The sequence below is a fragment of the Nakaseomyces bracarensis genome (assembly GCF_045282275.1).
Source record: "Nakaseomyces bracarensis strain CBM3 chromosome Unknown Scaff3_0, whole genome shotgun sequence".
In the NCBI taxonomy this organism is placed as follows: Eukaryota; Fungi; Ascomycota; class Saccharomycetes; order Saccharomycetales; family Saccharomycetaceae; genus Nakaseomyces; species Nakaseomyces bracarensis.
The window spans coordinates 402,759-419,222 of NW_027263962.1; the positions used below are offsets into that span (position 1 = coordinate 402,759).

General features: G+C 37.2%; 9 protein-coding genes across 9 annotated transcripts; 5 read left to right on the plus strand and 4 right to left on the minus strand.

The window, feature by feature from the left end:
- Positions 1 to 598: 598 nt before the first annotated feature.
- RNJ42_00503 (OSBP family protein) lies at positions 599 to 1,897 on the plus strand (the record flags this gene model as incomplete). Its single annotated transcript, XM_071050673.1, has 1 exon — positions 599 to 1,897. The coding sequence occupies one exon, from the start codon at positions 599 to 601 to the stop codon at positions 1,895 to 1,897; it is 1,299 nt and encodes a 432-aa protein (XP_070908463.1).
- Positions 1,898 to 2,137: 240 nt separating this feature from the next.
- RNJ42_00504 (uncharacterized protein) lies at positions 2,138 to 3,028 on the plus strand (the record flags this gene model as incomplete). The annotated part of the gene is made up of 1 exon (XM_071050674.1): positions 2,138 to 3,028. The coding sequence occupies one exon, from the start codon at positions 2,138 to 2,140 to the stop codon at positions 3,026 to 3,028; it is 891 nt and encodes a 296-aa protein (XP_070908464.1).
- Positions 3,029 to 3,250: 222 nt separating this feature from the next.
- RNJ42_00505 (Transcriptional modulator WTM2) lies at positions 3,251 to 4,558 on the minus strand (the record flags this gene model as incomplete). Its single annotated transcript, XM_071050675.1, has 1 exon — positions 3,251 to 4,558. The coding sequence occupies one exon, from the start codon at positions 4,556 to 4,558 to the stop codon at positions 3,251 to 3,253; it is 1,308 nt and encodes a 435-aa protein (XP_070908465.1).
- A 1,001-nt stretch (positions 4,559 to 5,559) lies between these two features.
- MCP1 (Mcp1p) lies at positions 5,560 to 6,411 on the plus strand (the record flags this gene model as incomplete). The annotated part of the gene is made up of 1 exon (XM_071050676.1): positions 5,560 to 6,411. One exon carries the CDS (start codon positions 5,560 to 5,562, stop codon positions 6,409 to 6,411), a length of 852 nt encoding a protein of 283 aa, XP_070908466.1.
- A 316-nt stretch (positions 6,412 to 6,727) lies between these two features.
- HER1 (Her1p) lies at positions 6,728 to 10,432 on the minus strand (the record flags this gene model as incomplete). The annotated part of the gene is made up of 1 exon (XM_071050677.1): positions 6,728 to 10,432. The coding sequence occupies one exon, from the start codon at positions 10,430 to 10,432 to the stop codon at positions 6,728 to 6,730; it is 3,705 nt and encodes a 1,234-aa protein (XP_070908467.1).
- Positions 10,433 to 11,902: 1,470 nt separating this feature from the next.
- Positions 11,903 to 12,361, plus strand: ISU2 (putative iron-binding protein ISU2; the record flags this gene model as incomplete). Its single annotated transcript, XM_071050678.1, has 1 exon — positions 11,903 to 12,361. The coding sequence occupies one exon, from the start codon at positions 11,903 to 11,905 to the stop codon at positions 12,359 to 12,361; it is 459 nt and encodes a 152-aa protein (XP_070908468.1).
- Positions 12,362 to 13,054: 693 nt separating this feature from the next.
- Positions 13,055 to 13,498, plus strand: RPB8 (DNA-directed RNA polymerase core subunit RPB8; the record flags this gene model as incomplete). The annotated part of the gene is made up of 1 exon (XM_071050679.1): positions 13,055 to 13,498. The coding sequence occupies one exon, from the start codon at positions 13,055 to 13,057 to the stop codon at positions 13,496 to 13,498; it is 444 nt and encodes a 147-aa protein (XP_070908469.1).
- Positions 13,499 to 13,760: 262 nt separating this feature from the next.
- On the minus strand, positions 13,761 to 14,681 carry DSC3 (Dsc3p; the record flags this gene model as incomplete). Its single annotated transcript, XM_071050680.1, has 1 exon — positions 13,761 to 14,681. One exon carries the CDS (start codon positions 14,679 to 14,681, stop codon positions 13,761 to 13,763), a length of 921 nt encoding a protein of 306 aa, XP_070908470.1.
- Positions 14,682 to 15,267: 586 nt separating this feature from the next.
- On the minus strand, positions 15,268 to 16,179 carry ODC2 (mitochondrial 2-oxodicarboxylate carrier; the record flags this gene model as incomplete). Its single annotated transcript, XM_071050681.1, has 1 exon — positions 15,268 to 16,179. The coding sequence occupies one exon, from the start codon at positions 16,177 to 16,179 to the stop codon at positions 15,268 to 15,270; it is 912 nt and encodes a 303-aa protein (XP_070908471.1).
- Positions 16,180 to 16,464: the final 285 nt, after the last annotated feature.

A 16,464-nucleotide genomic window follows, 5' to 3' on the forward strand; every position in this document is an offset into this window, starting at 1 on the left:
CGCTATGTTATTTTTATTTTTTAACTGTTTGATGATATTCCTACTTGCTCTTTTCTGAGATATGATCAGAAACTCCTTTTCAACTTAATTTTATTTTCTACTCGCTTTACTCTCACCCCATATTTCTCAGGGTATATTAACTGGGAAATAAGGTACTTTATGGCATTGTTTCCTCTAATAAATAAAACTTCGTTTGTTGTCTTGTTCGGAGAGGGTATATCTTTGCAATATCGTACAGGTGTTTTTTTGTTAACTAGAGCTAAGCCTTTAGCAGAGTCCGTACCTTAATGCTGAAAAATTGTAGATAGAAAGCTCCCATTGTTTATCTTAAGACAATGGTAGAAGGAACAAAAATCAACAATATTCAAGAGAAGGAGATGTCAATACAATCGCCAGGGTATATAATATATCGTATTATATTTTGATCATTGAGGACCTTAATATTTTTTTTCCTCCACAGCCATCTTCTCTATTTAAGAGGTGTTCTTTGAAGTAAGTTCCAAAATATCTCTTAACTTGAATAAAAGTTTCTATTATTTTCCAACTGTGCCAATTCAGTCATACGCACTTCAAACACGACCTATCTCAATTAATTATAATGACCCAAGATCAAGCTAGCTCATCGACATGGACTACATTTTTAAAATCGCTTGCGTCCTTCAATGGTGATTTGTCTAACCTATCTGCTCCACCATTTATCCTTTCACCTGTATCTCTGGTCGAATTCTCACAATATTGGGCTGAACATCCAGATTTGTACCTCGAACCATCTTTTATAACTGATGACACTTATCAAGAGCGTATGAAAGAATGTGATCCAAACATCGAGTCCCCAGAAATTGCTCGTATGCTTGCAATCATTAAATGGTTTCTATCAACATTAAGATCTCAATACAGTTCTCGTAGTGAGAAGTCTGGTTCGGAAAAGAAACCTTTGAATCCATTTTTAGGTGAATTATTTGTTGGTAAGTGGGAGAGTAAACAACATCCAGAATTTGGCGAGACAGTACTGTTAAGTGAGCAAGTATCTCATCATCCACCAATGACAGCATATAGTATATTTAATGAGAAGAATAATGTGAAAATCGAAGGATACAATCAGATCAAATCCAGCTTCTCCAAGACTCTAGTTCTGTCCGTTAAACAATTTGGTCATAATATACTGACCATCGGTGATAAGGAAAGTTATCTGGTTACTCCTCCACCATTGCATATTGAAGGTATTTTGATGGCCTCCCCTTTCGTCGAACTTGAAGGTAAGTCATTCATTCAATCATCTACTGGTGTATGCTGTCAATTTGAATACTCTGGTAGAGGTTATTTCTCTGGTAAAAAGAATTCCTTCAAGGCTAAAGTATACAAAGACTCAGCTGACATAAAGAAAAATCTACCTCCATTGTATGTTATTTCCGGTCAATGGTCCGCAAGTTCTACTATTGTAAAGAATTTGCCAAACGGTAAGCAAACGGATCCAATTTTATTCCATGATACAAACAGAACTCCATCTGAGGGTCTAGTTGTGAAACCAATAGAAGCTCAGCATGATCTCGAAAGTAGAAAAGCCTGGAAAGATGTCGCGGAGGCAATTAGGTTAGGAGACTATGGCCTGATCAATAAGACCAAATCTAAACTTGAAAATGCTCAAAGAGAACTAAGGAAAGAAGAAGAGCAAAAGGGCGTCAGTTGGCAGAGAAGATGGTTCAAAGAGGTGGATTATCAATCTGAAAAGAACAAAGATACTTTTTACCAATTGGCCACGAAAATGGGATTATCTGTAAAGAATGTACCAAGTGGGACTTTGGTTGGTGAAAAGGAAGAACAAAAGGCAGGCTTGTCAGCTAAACACTGGCGTTTTGATAGAACACAATGGCTGGCTGAAAATGAAATAACCGTCTAATTCAAGATAAAATTTAATGAATATAACTTAATATTAATCATGTACATTATTTAGATGTAAAACGTTTTAATTCAATAATCACGTTACTTCTACGCTAGAAATGATAACTTGATATATAACTCAAAACAAAAATGGTTACCACAAACTCATATAAAGGGAATTAAGGTTTGAAGTTATCCGATAGTTAAGAAGTGTCAATTGATCTCAAGGATCTGAACAAGACAGACACTGCTGCCAATAATGACAGCTAAAGAACCTAAAACCGTTGCTATCATGGTGCCATGCCATGCTATATGGAAAGGCACATCAGACCCAAATATTGGTAGTTTTGGTCAATCACCAGATAATTGGTTTCTGGCCCCATTTCAATACGAAGGTAGAGACCACTTGAGCTTCATCAAACACGCTTTAACAGGGGTGTCATTATTACTTGACGATATCAAAAATAGCACATTAATATTCAGTGGATCGCAGACGAAGGAAGAGGCTGGCCCTGTCTCTGAAGCTGAGAGTTATCAAAAACTGGTAGAACGAATCTTAGGTATGGCAGTGAAGGATTTTTCATTATTTGAAGAGGCTTACAAAGATGTGGACCAACAAATCATAGAGCTGGTTCAATTGATTCTAAATAAATTGAATGTTATAGGCATTACTCTTAAGGAACTCTTTGAAGATCCAAACATAACTTTGGAAGAATACGCATTGGATTCCTTCGATAATCTTTTATATTCCCTTGGTCAGTTTTACAAGATTAATGGTGTCTATCCTTACAGAATGGTTATTGTTGGATTTGGATTTAAGAAAGCCAGATATATCAATCTTCACGCACGAGCAATTGATTATAGAAATATCAATTATGTTTCCATAGAACCATCACCAGAGAACTACTCTGAAACAAAACTTAATGAATACTTTGACACCCTGTCTACTCTGGAAAACAAAAATGCTTATGCATTATTTTTGAATGATTTTTATGGCCATAGATCACCTCTTGCAGATAAAAAGCAACAGAGAAATCCTTATAAGAAGAGTCCTGACTACGAAGTATTGAATCTGTTGAAGAACTTGAATGATTATGATGATGATGAGAAATTCCGTAAAGAACAAATAATGGGAAATACCCCATGGTAAATGAACTTTTTATTCAATTAATTTTAATATAGTAATATAAAGAAGAACAATAATATTTAGTGACTAAGATCACGAATTATATTTCCCTAGAAATATAACAATAATGCATAATATATAGTTTTTTCCAAACTTTGTTGTAGGATATTATTTCAAGTAGCAATTCACTTTAGAACCAAACATTCTAAGTGTGTTTATTTTATTTTTTGTTTTAGTGAGTTCGAATCAATCTTTCTTTTCGAAACTAGAGACATCCAAAGGCTTGTAAAGTGTGATTGAGTTGTTATTGGAGATAGTAGCACTTAAGTCATAAACCAATGGGTGCAGAGCGACACTATTTCTAACACCAGACCTAACACTACTGGGCTGACAGAACTTTAGACAGTGACTTTGCAAATCCTCAGGTTCCAAACTTGGCATGTAGTCTTCATTATCATCATCATTTCTCGAGAATACATATTCCATGTTCCAGTGGTAGACATTACCAGAACCACCGACAGTTACAAATTCAGATGAAGCCGTTTCCGAAAATTTAAGGTCAACAACTGAATCACCACCAGAATGGAACACTTTAGCGGTTTCCACTTGGATAGGATCCTCTCCATTTTGGCGGTATGATAAATCAATAGTAGCTTCGTAAGTAGCACGGGCATCCCATAGCTTAATCAAACCAGTGCTGAAACCAGTGGCGAATAAATGTTCAGTAACAGGGGAGGCATCGAAAGTAGTCAATTTACCAATCATAGGTTCACTCAAAATCCATAGTGGCTTATCACCAGTTCTAGTATCCCAGAATCTGATGATATTATCATCAGAGCATGAGGCATACAAGTGGTTGTCGAAAAATCTAACGGTATGAGTAATAACAGTGCCTGGAACACGAGTCGTACGCAAAACGTCACCTGGCTTACCTGAGTTGTCAATAATCTTTAGAATACTCTCTTCTTCATAGCCATTACTCTGAGATTTGACGATAGTTTCATTATCCATAGATAGAGAGAAGTCTGAAATGGCCAATTCAGCAGATTTCTGTCCAGAGTGCATGCTTGCAAAGCTTGTAGAAGGACCCATCATCTCTTGGACTATATGGACTGGAACTTTACAATCATCCTTGAACCAGGCCATGGAACCATTCTTCGACATAGCAATAAGAGCACTGTCGTTTAAATCATCCATGTAAGTCATCTTAGAGACAGTCTCCCCCTGATAGACCCATTTTGGACTGTTTGCAACATCAGAGCTTTGCTTGACTCCATATTGAGCCTCATCGTTCTTATCAGCAGCCTCCTCCTCCTCCTCATCATCAATAGGATAAGGCAAGATATCCAATGGGAATTCAGCTTCAAACTCATAGATATCACTACCTTGAGAGTACAACAACGTCGTGGAGAAGTTATTGGACTCCTTATCAGGAACAATATCCGGTCTCCAAGTCAAAGTCCTCTCCAAGTCACTCGCATGGTTCAATTTGCTGACAAACCTAGGAGTAAACTTAGAAATGTGCTGGTAAATGGGCTTTCTATTGGTTAACATTAGTATTTTTTTTCTACTTCCAAAAAGTTTTGGTTTTATTTTTTTTTTTTCCAAACACTTTTCAGCTTATTTCAAGAAACTCTTTCTTCTACTCAAATCAAGATATTGAATTATTTATATTTGGGAATCATCAATACGAGACACCCCGACTAGAAAGTATTTTTTTCTTACCTGCTTCCTTTTGTAATGAATTATTAATTAAAGGTTAAATTGTGGATCCATATAGCAAACTCCCTCTGTGACCATCTCTAAGAATTTTTCACCAAAGGCTGCCTACTCCCCCCATGTCCTACGACTTGGTCTACGAGAACAATGGAAGACGTATACTCCTGCACGTCTTTCTTTGTAATTTATTCACAGGCACACCTTTCTTTTTTTCCTTTAAAGTTTGGATTCCATGCTTCTCCCTGCATCGGTTTCTGTGGGAACAGCTGTACGACCTTCTATTTTTTCCTTGAATTCGTAATTAATCCGTAGTTCTCGAGCCGCATTGTTCCGAGATGAGTAAGCAGATATTCGGTATATTTATAGTAGTAGTAGTAGTATTAATAGTATCAGTAGTATCAATATCATTAATACAAGGTTTGTATCCCGATAGCTTATATACCGAAAGGACAATAATAATATCTCAAGAAGCGGTTTGGGCTCCCCGGATTAATGTATTGGCTAACAGACCTTTTTTCTTTTTTAAAGGGTTTCTTTAGCGATGGCCCTTCCCCCCTTAGTATATCGAGATGGGCATTGCCCACCTTTGATTCGATTATTGACACGATGGACCCTTTAATATATACATGTCACGAAGAAAGAACACCTTCGGTTATAAGGGAGTTTAATTCTCCCCTTTGGGGATATTATTTCGGGTTATAGATATTCTATTGCTCAACCCCCTTGTAAATTATTTAATATATATAAGGGCCCTTGTATATTTTGTTCTTGTTTATTTAATATTAACTGAATTAAACTATAAAAAAAAAAAAACTATTCATATTAAACAATAAACAATGCCAAATAATATTAAAAGAATGTCTCCAAAACCTATTAATACTGACGAAAAATATGTCCCTTACAACCCCAGAAAGATTCTGGGGCTAGACGTCTCTGAGCACTCGATCGTGCACGGATTGTTCCAAGTCCAAAAATACTCTATTGCACCTATGGCACTGTATTTCCCAGTACATGCCGTCAATACCATGATAACACCTCTTGTGAACGCTGAAGATGCCCCTGAATCAATGTTGAAAACAATCAACCAATGGGTGCCCTCAGTGGCTTCAAAGGTGCTGATAGGCTCCTTGGTGGCCCACATAAGTAGTGGTGTTTTATTGCGTGGTTGGAAACTATACAGGAGAAAAGAGTTGGCTAACAAGTACCACATGGACAAACAATTCACATCACAGGATAAGATTGGTCTAAATGGTGGTGTGTCTGGTTTCTTCTTCGGTCTATATAAGCAATTCTCTGTCTCACCTCTCTCTATCTCAGGTTACGTTTTAACTCCTTTGGTTCTATACCATCTACTGATAATGAAATGGATCCCTGAAAGCATGGGTGAGCCAGTTACTGGGTTTGATTTCGTTAAACAGATGTTAAGAGCAAGTGAATGGTGGATTCGTTGGTTTGCTGGTATCATCCCATTGACTGCTTTAATCTCAGCTGCTTCCTACCATGTAGTCGCTGGTGTTTGTAGATTACTGAACGTCAGTGACTTGAAGAAAAGAAAGACTGCTTCTAAGGTTGTTTCTGGTCTAACTATTGCCGGATTCTTATCTGTGTTGAGGCTTTCTTATTCTAAATCTTTATCTAGCGACTGGAGTCAATTTAAACATGTCTTCTCTAAATTGAGACTTTTGTAGATGAAGTGAATTTTGCTTGAAATGAAAATATTAATATATAAGTATGTTTAACTTTTCCATATTAACGACTATTTGAGATTAACAATCTTATTTTATATTTCTTTTTTATATTCGTAAAATAAACATTGTCAGTGTGACTATTTTTAGAAATGGAATATTATTACAATAACGAAGTTATACTTATTAATGCGAGAAAAATTATGTAAATAAGAAAATAATAATGCCATCTTCGTTAATAACATTAGTTCTTTATAGTTTGGTTTGCTATGCTTTGTTTTATAAATAAATAAATAAAAAACTCACTTTCGTGAAAATTCTAGTTACTCTGTAGGGCATCGTTCCTGTTGTTTCTGTTGTGAGAAACTAGATTCAAGATTTCATCATATTTCTTTTCCGTAACAATTTCATTTTGAGGATCATTTGTACTTTTACCAAATCCTGTTTCAACAATATTTCCGGTAGTAGTGGGAGTACTGGTAGTATGAACTTGGGTTCCTAAAATTGGGAAGGGCTTTAAAGATTCTCCGTAAATCTTCTTCAAACCGTGGTCATCCTCACTAACCTTCTTAATTAAGTCATCGATTGAATCTATACCTTTTGCCTTAATAATAGCATCTCTTAATTCATCACCAGAAGGTACTGTAGGTATTATTTTTGGAAGCGGTTCATTAACATTATTATTAGAATTTTCTCTTGTGGTATTGTTGCTATCAGGAGGTGTAGGACTTTTTTCATATGTGACAGGGTTAATTGTACCTTTTTGATGAACAAAGAAACCCCACTTATGAAATTCACCTTCCTCATGTTCTTGTTTTTTGCCTAATAACGAGGTACTAGATGAGTTTTTATTAAGTAAAGCCTGACCAGTAGTAGCATCAATTATTCTACCCGACTCACTAGCCATGGGATGAGGCAATAAATTGGTGTCTGTATCCGCCTTAGGATTATGATGACCAATTCCGAATATGCCATCAGAATCCAGATGTTTCAAAAATGGACGATGATGGTGGTGCTTAATATGATGTTCATGTTTAACGTCTGTAGGAGACAATGAGGTAGGAGATGGAGATCTGGATGGTACAGATTTCACCTTTTGCAAAGCTTCTAATTCGGTGGTTGTCATGATTTTGGCTGCAGAAGTTGAAGCAAATAATTTCATAATATTCGAAAGATTCTTTTCTAGTAGAAGAAGGCGAAGCAAATTTTCTTTCTCTTTCAAAGGCAGTTCACCTGAATTACGTCTTTCAAACATTAGATCAATTTTCTTCTGAACCTCATAATGCAGAGTTTCCAATCTTTCAAAAAACTTCTTCAAAAGATAAATTTTAGTTGGATCTGATTCATTAGGGCCAAAGCTCGTTAATCTGCTTAATATTTCTTCTGCATTCTCTGAAATCACTTTACCATCAAATAATAATTCATCCTGAGATGTCAGATCGTCTTGTGAAAAGTTAGAATCAATAGCCTTGTTCATATGTAAGACTAGAGTCACTGCTACACGAGACTGAATTTCATCAGAAATCTCTCCATAATCAACATCTAAACCCAGTAAAGTAGGTCGATCCCTACAAAACCCATATAAAGCAGCGCCTAGAGTTTTTATTGCAAATAGTTTGGTTTTCTCAAAATTCGAAGATGCATCTGATGACTGATCTTTAATAGCTTCAGGGAAACCCAATTGATTTTTCATTGAGACATGTGCCAGTTTTGGGCACTTCTGTAGAATCTCGCATAGCATTATCATCTGCTTATAGGTTAAAGAATTAGAATCAAAGTGTATTCTCTGTAGAGATGGAAAAATTGGGAGATATTTGTAAAGATATGCAAAGATTGAAGGAAACATATCTGGAAGGTTGCTTAGATCAAGGAATCTGATTTTAGGAAGCTTTGATAAATATTTGAGCAGTACGCCGATGTGCTGGATATTTGAAATGCAACAACCATTAATAGTGAAATATTCCAAATTTTTGAAGTTAAGGATAGAGAGTTTTTCTATGATTATCTTAATAAAGGGATCTAAATTATTATATGCCAGGTCAACACCTTGTAAGTCATATTCCGACATTAAATCAAATAGGAAAGATACGCAATTGTCAGACAGCACACCAGAAGCCATTCCTAGCCTCTTGTTCAAAGTTTTATTTAAACTAGCAAAAGTCAATAACAGTTTTTTAAATGATTCGAATGGAATATCACAAAACCTTAAGCCATTCAGTAATAATTCATCCAATGGTCTACCTTTTCTCTCGGTTAATACATTGCAAAATAATAGCCAATTCATATTATGTCTATAGCATTCCAGGGGAAGATCGTCCTTTACTTTAGTCTGTGAAATATCTAGCCTAATGATTGATTTATTGCAATATATGAACTTGCACATCATCTCCCAGTCTTTTGGATTCATAACAACATTTCTAAATCCAAGCTTTTCAATTGCTGTAGAATTAATCAGCGAAGATAGTACTATTTGTATCATATCAGATGTTAAATTGACATTATCAAATACAACTACTTGGATGGGGGTAATGGAAATAAAATCACAGAAAGATAAAATATCAATCAATGTCGGTTTAGGATTTAGAAATTTTAAAGTGTGTAGTGGTGCTGTTTTCCCCTTGACTTGTCTTAACGTGGAAGGAATTGGCAAGATTTCCCTCAAATGACAACACCTAGTATATACGACATCTAATGGTAATTCGTTATGGATACCATTAGTACCTGAGGTATCAAGTCGTGATGTAGAGGAGTCGCTGCCTTCTGTCTCAAAGAAAGTTGCATGTTGATGAATGGGTTTATCAATAGTAAGATCGGCTACTCTAGCATCTAAGCTAATCCCTTCCGGCTCAGATATATTTGAATCAGAGGAAGCAGCAGAAGACAACACTCTGTTTACAATTGAATTCTGAGCAGCGCCGAATAATGACCCAGATCTTCCCCTGAACCCCGTAACCTCGTTTGCGATCCTTTCTGCAACTCGGTGAGCTTCTTGCTGTTGTCTTTCCGACTCCTTTTGTAATTTTCTATAGTTTTCCAATGCTAACTTATACTCTCTTGAGTCCTTACTATATTTAGGTATCTTAGGAGTACAAGTAGATTTATCGTCGGAAGTTGTTGTGATACCAATCGAAATTTTTGGTTCTTCACTGATTAGCTCTTCTGGGACTACAATATCACCAATCTTCGGTTTCCTAGATGGTAGCTGTTGAGCTGGCTCGTGATGAAATTTGTCTAGAGCAAATGAAACTCTTCTTAGATCGACTCTTTGTAAACTACGCAAAGAAGACGGATCAGTTTCGTGGCTTTCATGGTGGTGGTGTTGGTGATTAATTGGCGGGTCGAGCTGATCATCTAACCTTCTAGAGTCACCTATATCCGAAGAAGTGGAATTTGTGGGAGACTGTTTTGGTGGAGATGAATCATTAATATTGGAACCTTGTGAGCCAAAATGGAAATACTTCAAAGGAGAATTAGGAGATTTAGTTAGCGAAGCCGTACGTGTTCTAGTCTGAGATTTGTCAATATTTATTGGCGCTGATTTTGCAGAAGGGGAACTAGGAGTCTTTGGTGAACTCAGCGATGTCGATGGTGCTGAAGAAGCGGTCCCAATATTGTCACTACTTCCTGTTCCGTGGTGATCTTTCTCCTTATCGGTGATAATGCCGAATAAGGAACCGAATAATGATTTCTTCTTTTCACCTTGTCCCACAACAGTATGCCTACGACCGACATCCAGCGGTGGAGCGGGGGCCTCCTTTTCAGCCAGATCAGGGTTGGAAAGCTGACCACTTGACACAGATGTAGACCTTGGTCGCCTTCTGTACACAGACTCGGAAAGATGAGCACGCTCCTTCTCGGATATCGTCATCCTCCTTTGCAACCTATTGGGATCCTCTCTATCCGACTTAGAAGTGCTCGGGTTCGCTACCAGCTGCTGTGCTAGCCTCACAGGTCTATTCCTCTTCTTCCCCTTATATAACCACTCGATTGGCACATCTATCTGCTCCTTCACCAAGGAAGTCATTGGTTTTTGTTCTTATTACTGTTATTATTAATGGTCTTATTGTTCTTCTTTCTTCATTCACTTACCAGAGATGTGAAATTTAGGAAATGAAGTCTTTATCTTGCCAGGTTTATATATGAAATCAAAAACTATCGATAGTTTTGTAGGTCTGCCTAGTTCCTGCCTAACCCTGCTCCCCTTTAAAAACTCTCAAACTTTAGCAAAGAAGCATTTTCTTTACCCTGAATCATCCATTCAAAAAGGACATCACCCCACAGAGCAGCATCATATAGAAATTCAAAGGAAGCCTAGGACGATAGCAGGAGACGCAGCCCACCCGGGAAGAATTCCAAGCACAAGCACAGAGCTGATACATGCAATGAAAGTAAAAAACAAACAACAAACTAGTAGACAATACCCTGTACCGAAATAAAAATAGCGCACTAAAGAGAAAATAGCATCAACGAATGAGGCAGGACCACAATAAAAAGAAAGAAAGGAATTGAAATCCGGCTCTCTTTCCTATTTCATCCATTTATCCTATCTTTTATAACATTTATTTTTAAAAAACGTCTTGATTATACCTCAGATGGCATCTTCTAACTCAAAGGTTACGTATATCGCATATAGCAATCGCCGAATGTTCAACTGGGATATAGCAATAAATCCGGTATGTCGTAGTGTTTTCACGAACATTCATAAACATGTCAAGAACATTACATGTCAAGCACAAATTCATTACAATAATGTTACAAAAAATATCTGTAGTCCCTCAAATATCTGTAAGTCTTATAGCACTAGTTATCAGTAACATTTAGAGCAACCCTCAAACCTCCAGACACACACATACACCAGTCGGCATCCGAAGTGTAGCCGAGATAGTTAGATACGGCACGGTCATGTGGTATCAGTATATGATGATATCATGTGACGTTCGAATTAATTTAATTTTTTATATACATATTTTTTTTATTGCTTACTCAGCAAAAAGTTTTGGTGTGTGAATATGGTATATGTCGTTTGCTTTATTTTTGCCGGTGCGGCTGTTTCTCTGTGTATCTAATATTTGCGTATCTATGCGAAAACACGGTGATTGCCGTCACTGCAGCTCTTTTGGTGAAGCTTCTATGCATTTATGAAGGGAGAACAATGGAGGGGCACAGCCTGTGGCGCAGGAGTTCAAAGACCTGTCGGGGTGCCTTGGGTTTCTTAAGTGTAATACCAATTGCTTCAATTTTGATTCTCTCTTGCGAAATGATAGTTATTAGTTGTGGACTTACAAGATTGTTATTGAATCTATCGGTGGAGGGGTGTCTGTAATCTATTTGTCAGCAACAGTAGAAGTGAATAAATGTTTGTCATATAAAAAGTCTGCTTGCATAACAAATACGATATTAAAATCCACAGACATACGATATTAAAATCCACAGACATACGATATTGAAATCCATACAATACATCCATAATACATACACGCAAGACTTAAAATAAATGATGATGAGCTCTATTAGAATGATGATTCCTCGTACTATACAGAGACCTTTGCAAAGGTTCTACCATCCGCTAGTTATTGACCACTACTCAAACCCTCGTAATGTAGGGTCTATGGACAAGAAACTGGGTAACGTTGGTACCGCTGTTGTCGGTGCTCCAGCGTGTGGTGATGTGATCAAGTTGCAGATCAAAGTTAATGATAACACCGGTATAATAGAAGACGTCAAGTTCAAGACGTTTGGGTGTGGGTCAGCCATCGCTTCCTCATCTTACCTCACGGAACTTGTGCATGGGATAAGCATCGATGAGGCTGAAAAGATCAAAAATATCGAGATCGCTAAGGATCTATGTCTGCCACCTGTCAAGCTACATTGCTCGATGTTAGCTGAGGATGCCATCAAGGCTGCTGTGAAGGATTATAGAACGAAGAGAAACACAGCAACAAACTTGGCATAATAAGAGTAAACATGTAAGTGCACAGTCGATTCATATCATTTCTAAGCAGATGGATATTTTGGACTGATTTAAAAAACAATACTTTGATAGATAGACTACTTATGAAAGTAAAAAAACAACAGAAAGCAATATGACTAATGACCACCAATTACAGTTCTGCAAAACGATAACGCTAGGGCTTTGTCTACAATTTTCTTTATTGGAAATATAAACATTTCTTTTCTCTTTTTTCAATATTCGATCTTATATAACAATAAATATATCTACTTTTAAATTAGAGTACTCTAATTGACATACTATATTTCCTTTTTATCGATCCATTTATGCAATTCAAAATGAGCTATATTTTATTATGAAAAGACTATATTAGAACTAGTTCTTATGGGTGAAACGGTCCAGAATTGTCGATTAATTGATTGCCCAACCTTTTGCGATATAATCATCTAATATAACTCTTGTAATAGCGCTACAATATATGATATCGTATATCATTATATCATGTGATCTGAAAATTTTTCCAAATTTTGAAAAAAAAAAAATTAAAGAAGTAATAGACTGTAGTAAGCGATGAGGGAAGTGTATAAAGTAGTTTACGGAAGAGTTTAACATTGAACTGTAGTAGTTCGCTTTTGCTTTCATAATTAGGAGCTGTTCTTTTACAAAGCCTATCTTCTCGTGTCTAAAGTTTAAACGATGTCTGCCACTTTATTTGATGATATATTCACTATCTCTGAGGTCGATCCAGGCCGTTATAACAATGTATGCCGTATAGAGGCTGCATCTACCACACAAGAGCAATGTAAATTGACTCTAGATATAAATACCAACCTTTTCCCTGTTCAAGTTAACGAGCAATTGACTGTCACTATTGCTTCTACACTAGATGTTGATGAGGATGACAAGAGCAATGTCAAGGAAACTACCAGAAGTTGGAGACCTCCTCAACCAGGCGACAGATCTTTGGCTGACGATTACGATTATGTGATGCACGGTACTGCCTACAAATTCGAGGAGGTTAGTAAGGATATTATTGCTGTGTATTACTCATACGGTGGTTTGTTGATGAGATTGGAAGGTAACTACAGAAACTTGAACAACCTAAAGCAAGAGACTGCCTATCTATTGATCCGTCGTTAAGTCTATTCAATAAAAAAAAACAATAAAATTAACATTACAACAGCTGAGTAAGAGAAGATGATTTACCATATAGCATTCTTTTTTTTCTATTCATTCATGACAAACTGTTTCGAGTAACAGCATAGAGACCTTTTTTTTTTGATTCTCCCTTAACAGATATATATCAGAATATATGTAAAATAACTATAATATAAAGTCGACCCATTTAATTTTTTATTTATTATATTTTTTCTGATATGTAGGCGCTTTATCAAATACCAGCTCAAAAGGCCCTAACAAGGCAAAAGAGAACATTCGTTACTACCCCAATGATAATTGACATACGTTGTCTTTTGTTAAATAGGCCCTCGTTTCTCATCAATAACAATGCAAAGATACCGAGACAGAACCCCGTTGTTATTCCGATTAATAAATCCCAGTTATGTTTGATATTTGTAGCTGGAATAGAGTTGAACCTGTCTTCAATTTCGTTACGCTCCTCTCCACCGTTTACAGTCCAATTTGGCGCGTCTGTTCTTTCAGCAGGAGTGACACCACTTTCCATCCATATTTCCTCCAATTGCCGTATGTCTCTCCTCCCATTTGTACCTTCTGCTGATCCATTCTCTCTACTATTTTGGCTATTGATTAGGTCATCTTCTATGTCATCATCCTCTATATCACCATAGGTCATCCTGAATTGCTGTCTCAATAGCTCTATTTCTTCGTCATTGAAACCTACTGACCGGAGCCTATCAAAACCAATGGCTTGGGTGGTCACAGCATCCTCACTAGGCCCCAAAGCGTCCAAGGCGTCTTCATTTGCTAGTTGTTCATCTGTCATAATATCTGTACCGATAACACAATGAATATAATATAGGAGCTCAGTCAAAGTCTCATCATTTTCACCTGCAACTCTATCAAAGTACCTCGTTATCTCATTGCCAAGGTGGGCACTCGAGTTCAGGACATTACCATCCCTAATAAACCTTAAACGCCTCCTGGACGTCTGCTCACTCCTCAGTTCTCTACAAAGCCGACGCAACCATTGTGTATTCACAGTCTCAGGCGTCACCTGTGATATATTGAGCTTCAGATCCGCAACAGACTCGTCACTAAACCGGATAACGATATACTTCGGTAGACTCCCAACATGGCTAGGCATGTCTCCATTACTTCTGGGCAACAGCGGCTCTTGCGACATAACTTTTCTATTAATAGACGTTCAGATATAACTATAAGCTTATATATGCCCAACTAGCATCAACAGTACATCGTGGTCTTATCCCTTAAAGCCAATAAGTGTAACATACTCATTACAAACTTGGACATCCTTTAAATTCGTGAAGTAGAAAAAAACCCTAAATTATTTAGGGTCGAATTTAGGGCTTACATTTAGGGTACAGTGTGTATCCCGACTTGTGGTGAGTCATATCACTGTACACGTGATATATATATTAAGTGAACTATCCATATAATATTTGATCAATGATTATGTATATAAATATTTATATGTATATTTACAAGACCATTTTCAATTAGGTATGCACATTTCGGTTGTGGGCTAGGAGGAATGACTGTTCCCTGAAGTTGACTATTCTTTTTTTATGTTTTTTTTTTTTGACTTTTATTGGATGATAAACACATTAAAGTGATTAAGTGAGAGAGTTATGAATATTTATTGTACCTTTCTTTGATTCTTAAATAAATGTTGTCTATTGTTTGTTGCTTGTTCATTAAGCTTATTTTCTTTCGTTTTTTTTTTCTTTGTATAGTTGTTAATTAATCAATTAGTCCTTACCGTACTTCATGTCTCTGAAGAACGACATCATACCGTTGAATACCACTAGCATGATACCACCACCTGGACCTAATCTCAGGATCTTTGGAACGAAACCCTTGTATAAGGCTCTGAAACCTTCTTCGGAGTATACCTTCATTAGGGATGGCCAGGTCCAATTGTATTTCGGAATCACGGTACCATCAGCCAATGTAGTGGTAGTACCACTTTGAATTCTGGATTTCACGACATCAAACGGAGTGTTCAGCATAGTACCCACGGTACCACCGATGGTACCGGCAATTAAATCGTTTCTGGTTTTCTCGGAGTTACTCTTAGCTTCAGGTAGTAGGGCTCTGACCTGGAAGATGACACCAAAGTAACCACCATTCCAGAAAGCATTTCTCCACATTGTAGATTCTAGACCATTGTACAGGGACAGGATACCGTTCTGTTTCACGATCTTGAACACGACCTCAAGGGGCCCGTTGTACTTAGAATTGACATCCTGAAGTCTGATTTTGACCAGTTCAAAAGGCACAATGACACATGCCTCAGTGACACCAGCCATGGAACCACTCATAATCGAAATCTGCTGGTTCATTTTGTCCACACCGGCCAAACGCTTGAACAACTTCTGGTACGCATCGTTACAGGCAAACTTAGTGGCTCTCTTGGGAGCCTCCATCAACATCGGAGAAGAGATACCCTTGTATAGACGGCTGAAACCCTCGCGTTTCACAATCTGACCCAGACAGTCAATAACACCGTTATACACGGGCCCACCAGCAACACCACTCCCAATCTGCAATTGCATACGGGTCTTCACCACATCCAATGGATACATCACCAGAAGCTCCGAAACACCAGCAACAGCACCAGAGATAAACTGGTACATAAACGGTAACGGTTGCTCAGACATCTTTAATCTTTCTTAGTTTTGTTGTTGTTTTTTAGCTATTTAGTTTGTTATACAGAAACAGTTTCTTTATAATTAGTCTCGAAAACTAGAAACAAACTCGAAACTGATTCCCCTTTTACTTATAAATATGCTCTCTCTCGAACACACTCTCCAATTCACTACATGAATCCCTTCTCTCTCTCACTCTCTAACTCTCTCACTCTCTCACTCTCTCAGTACTTCATCCCAGTCTCTCTCAACGTAAAACCACACTTAGGTTACTTACACGAACCCAGAATAAATTTG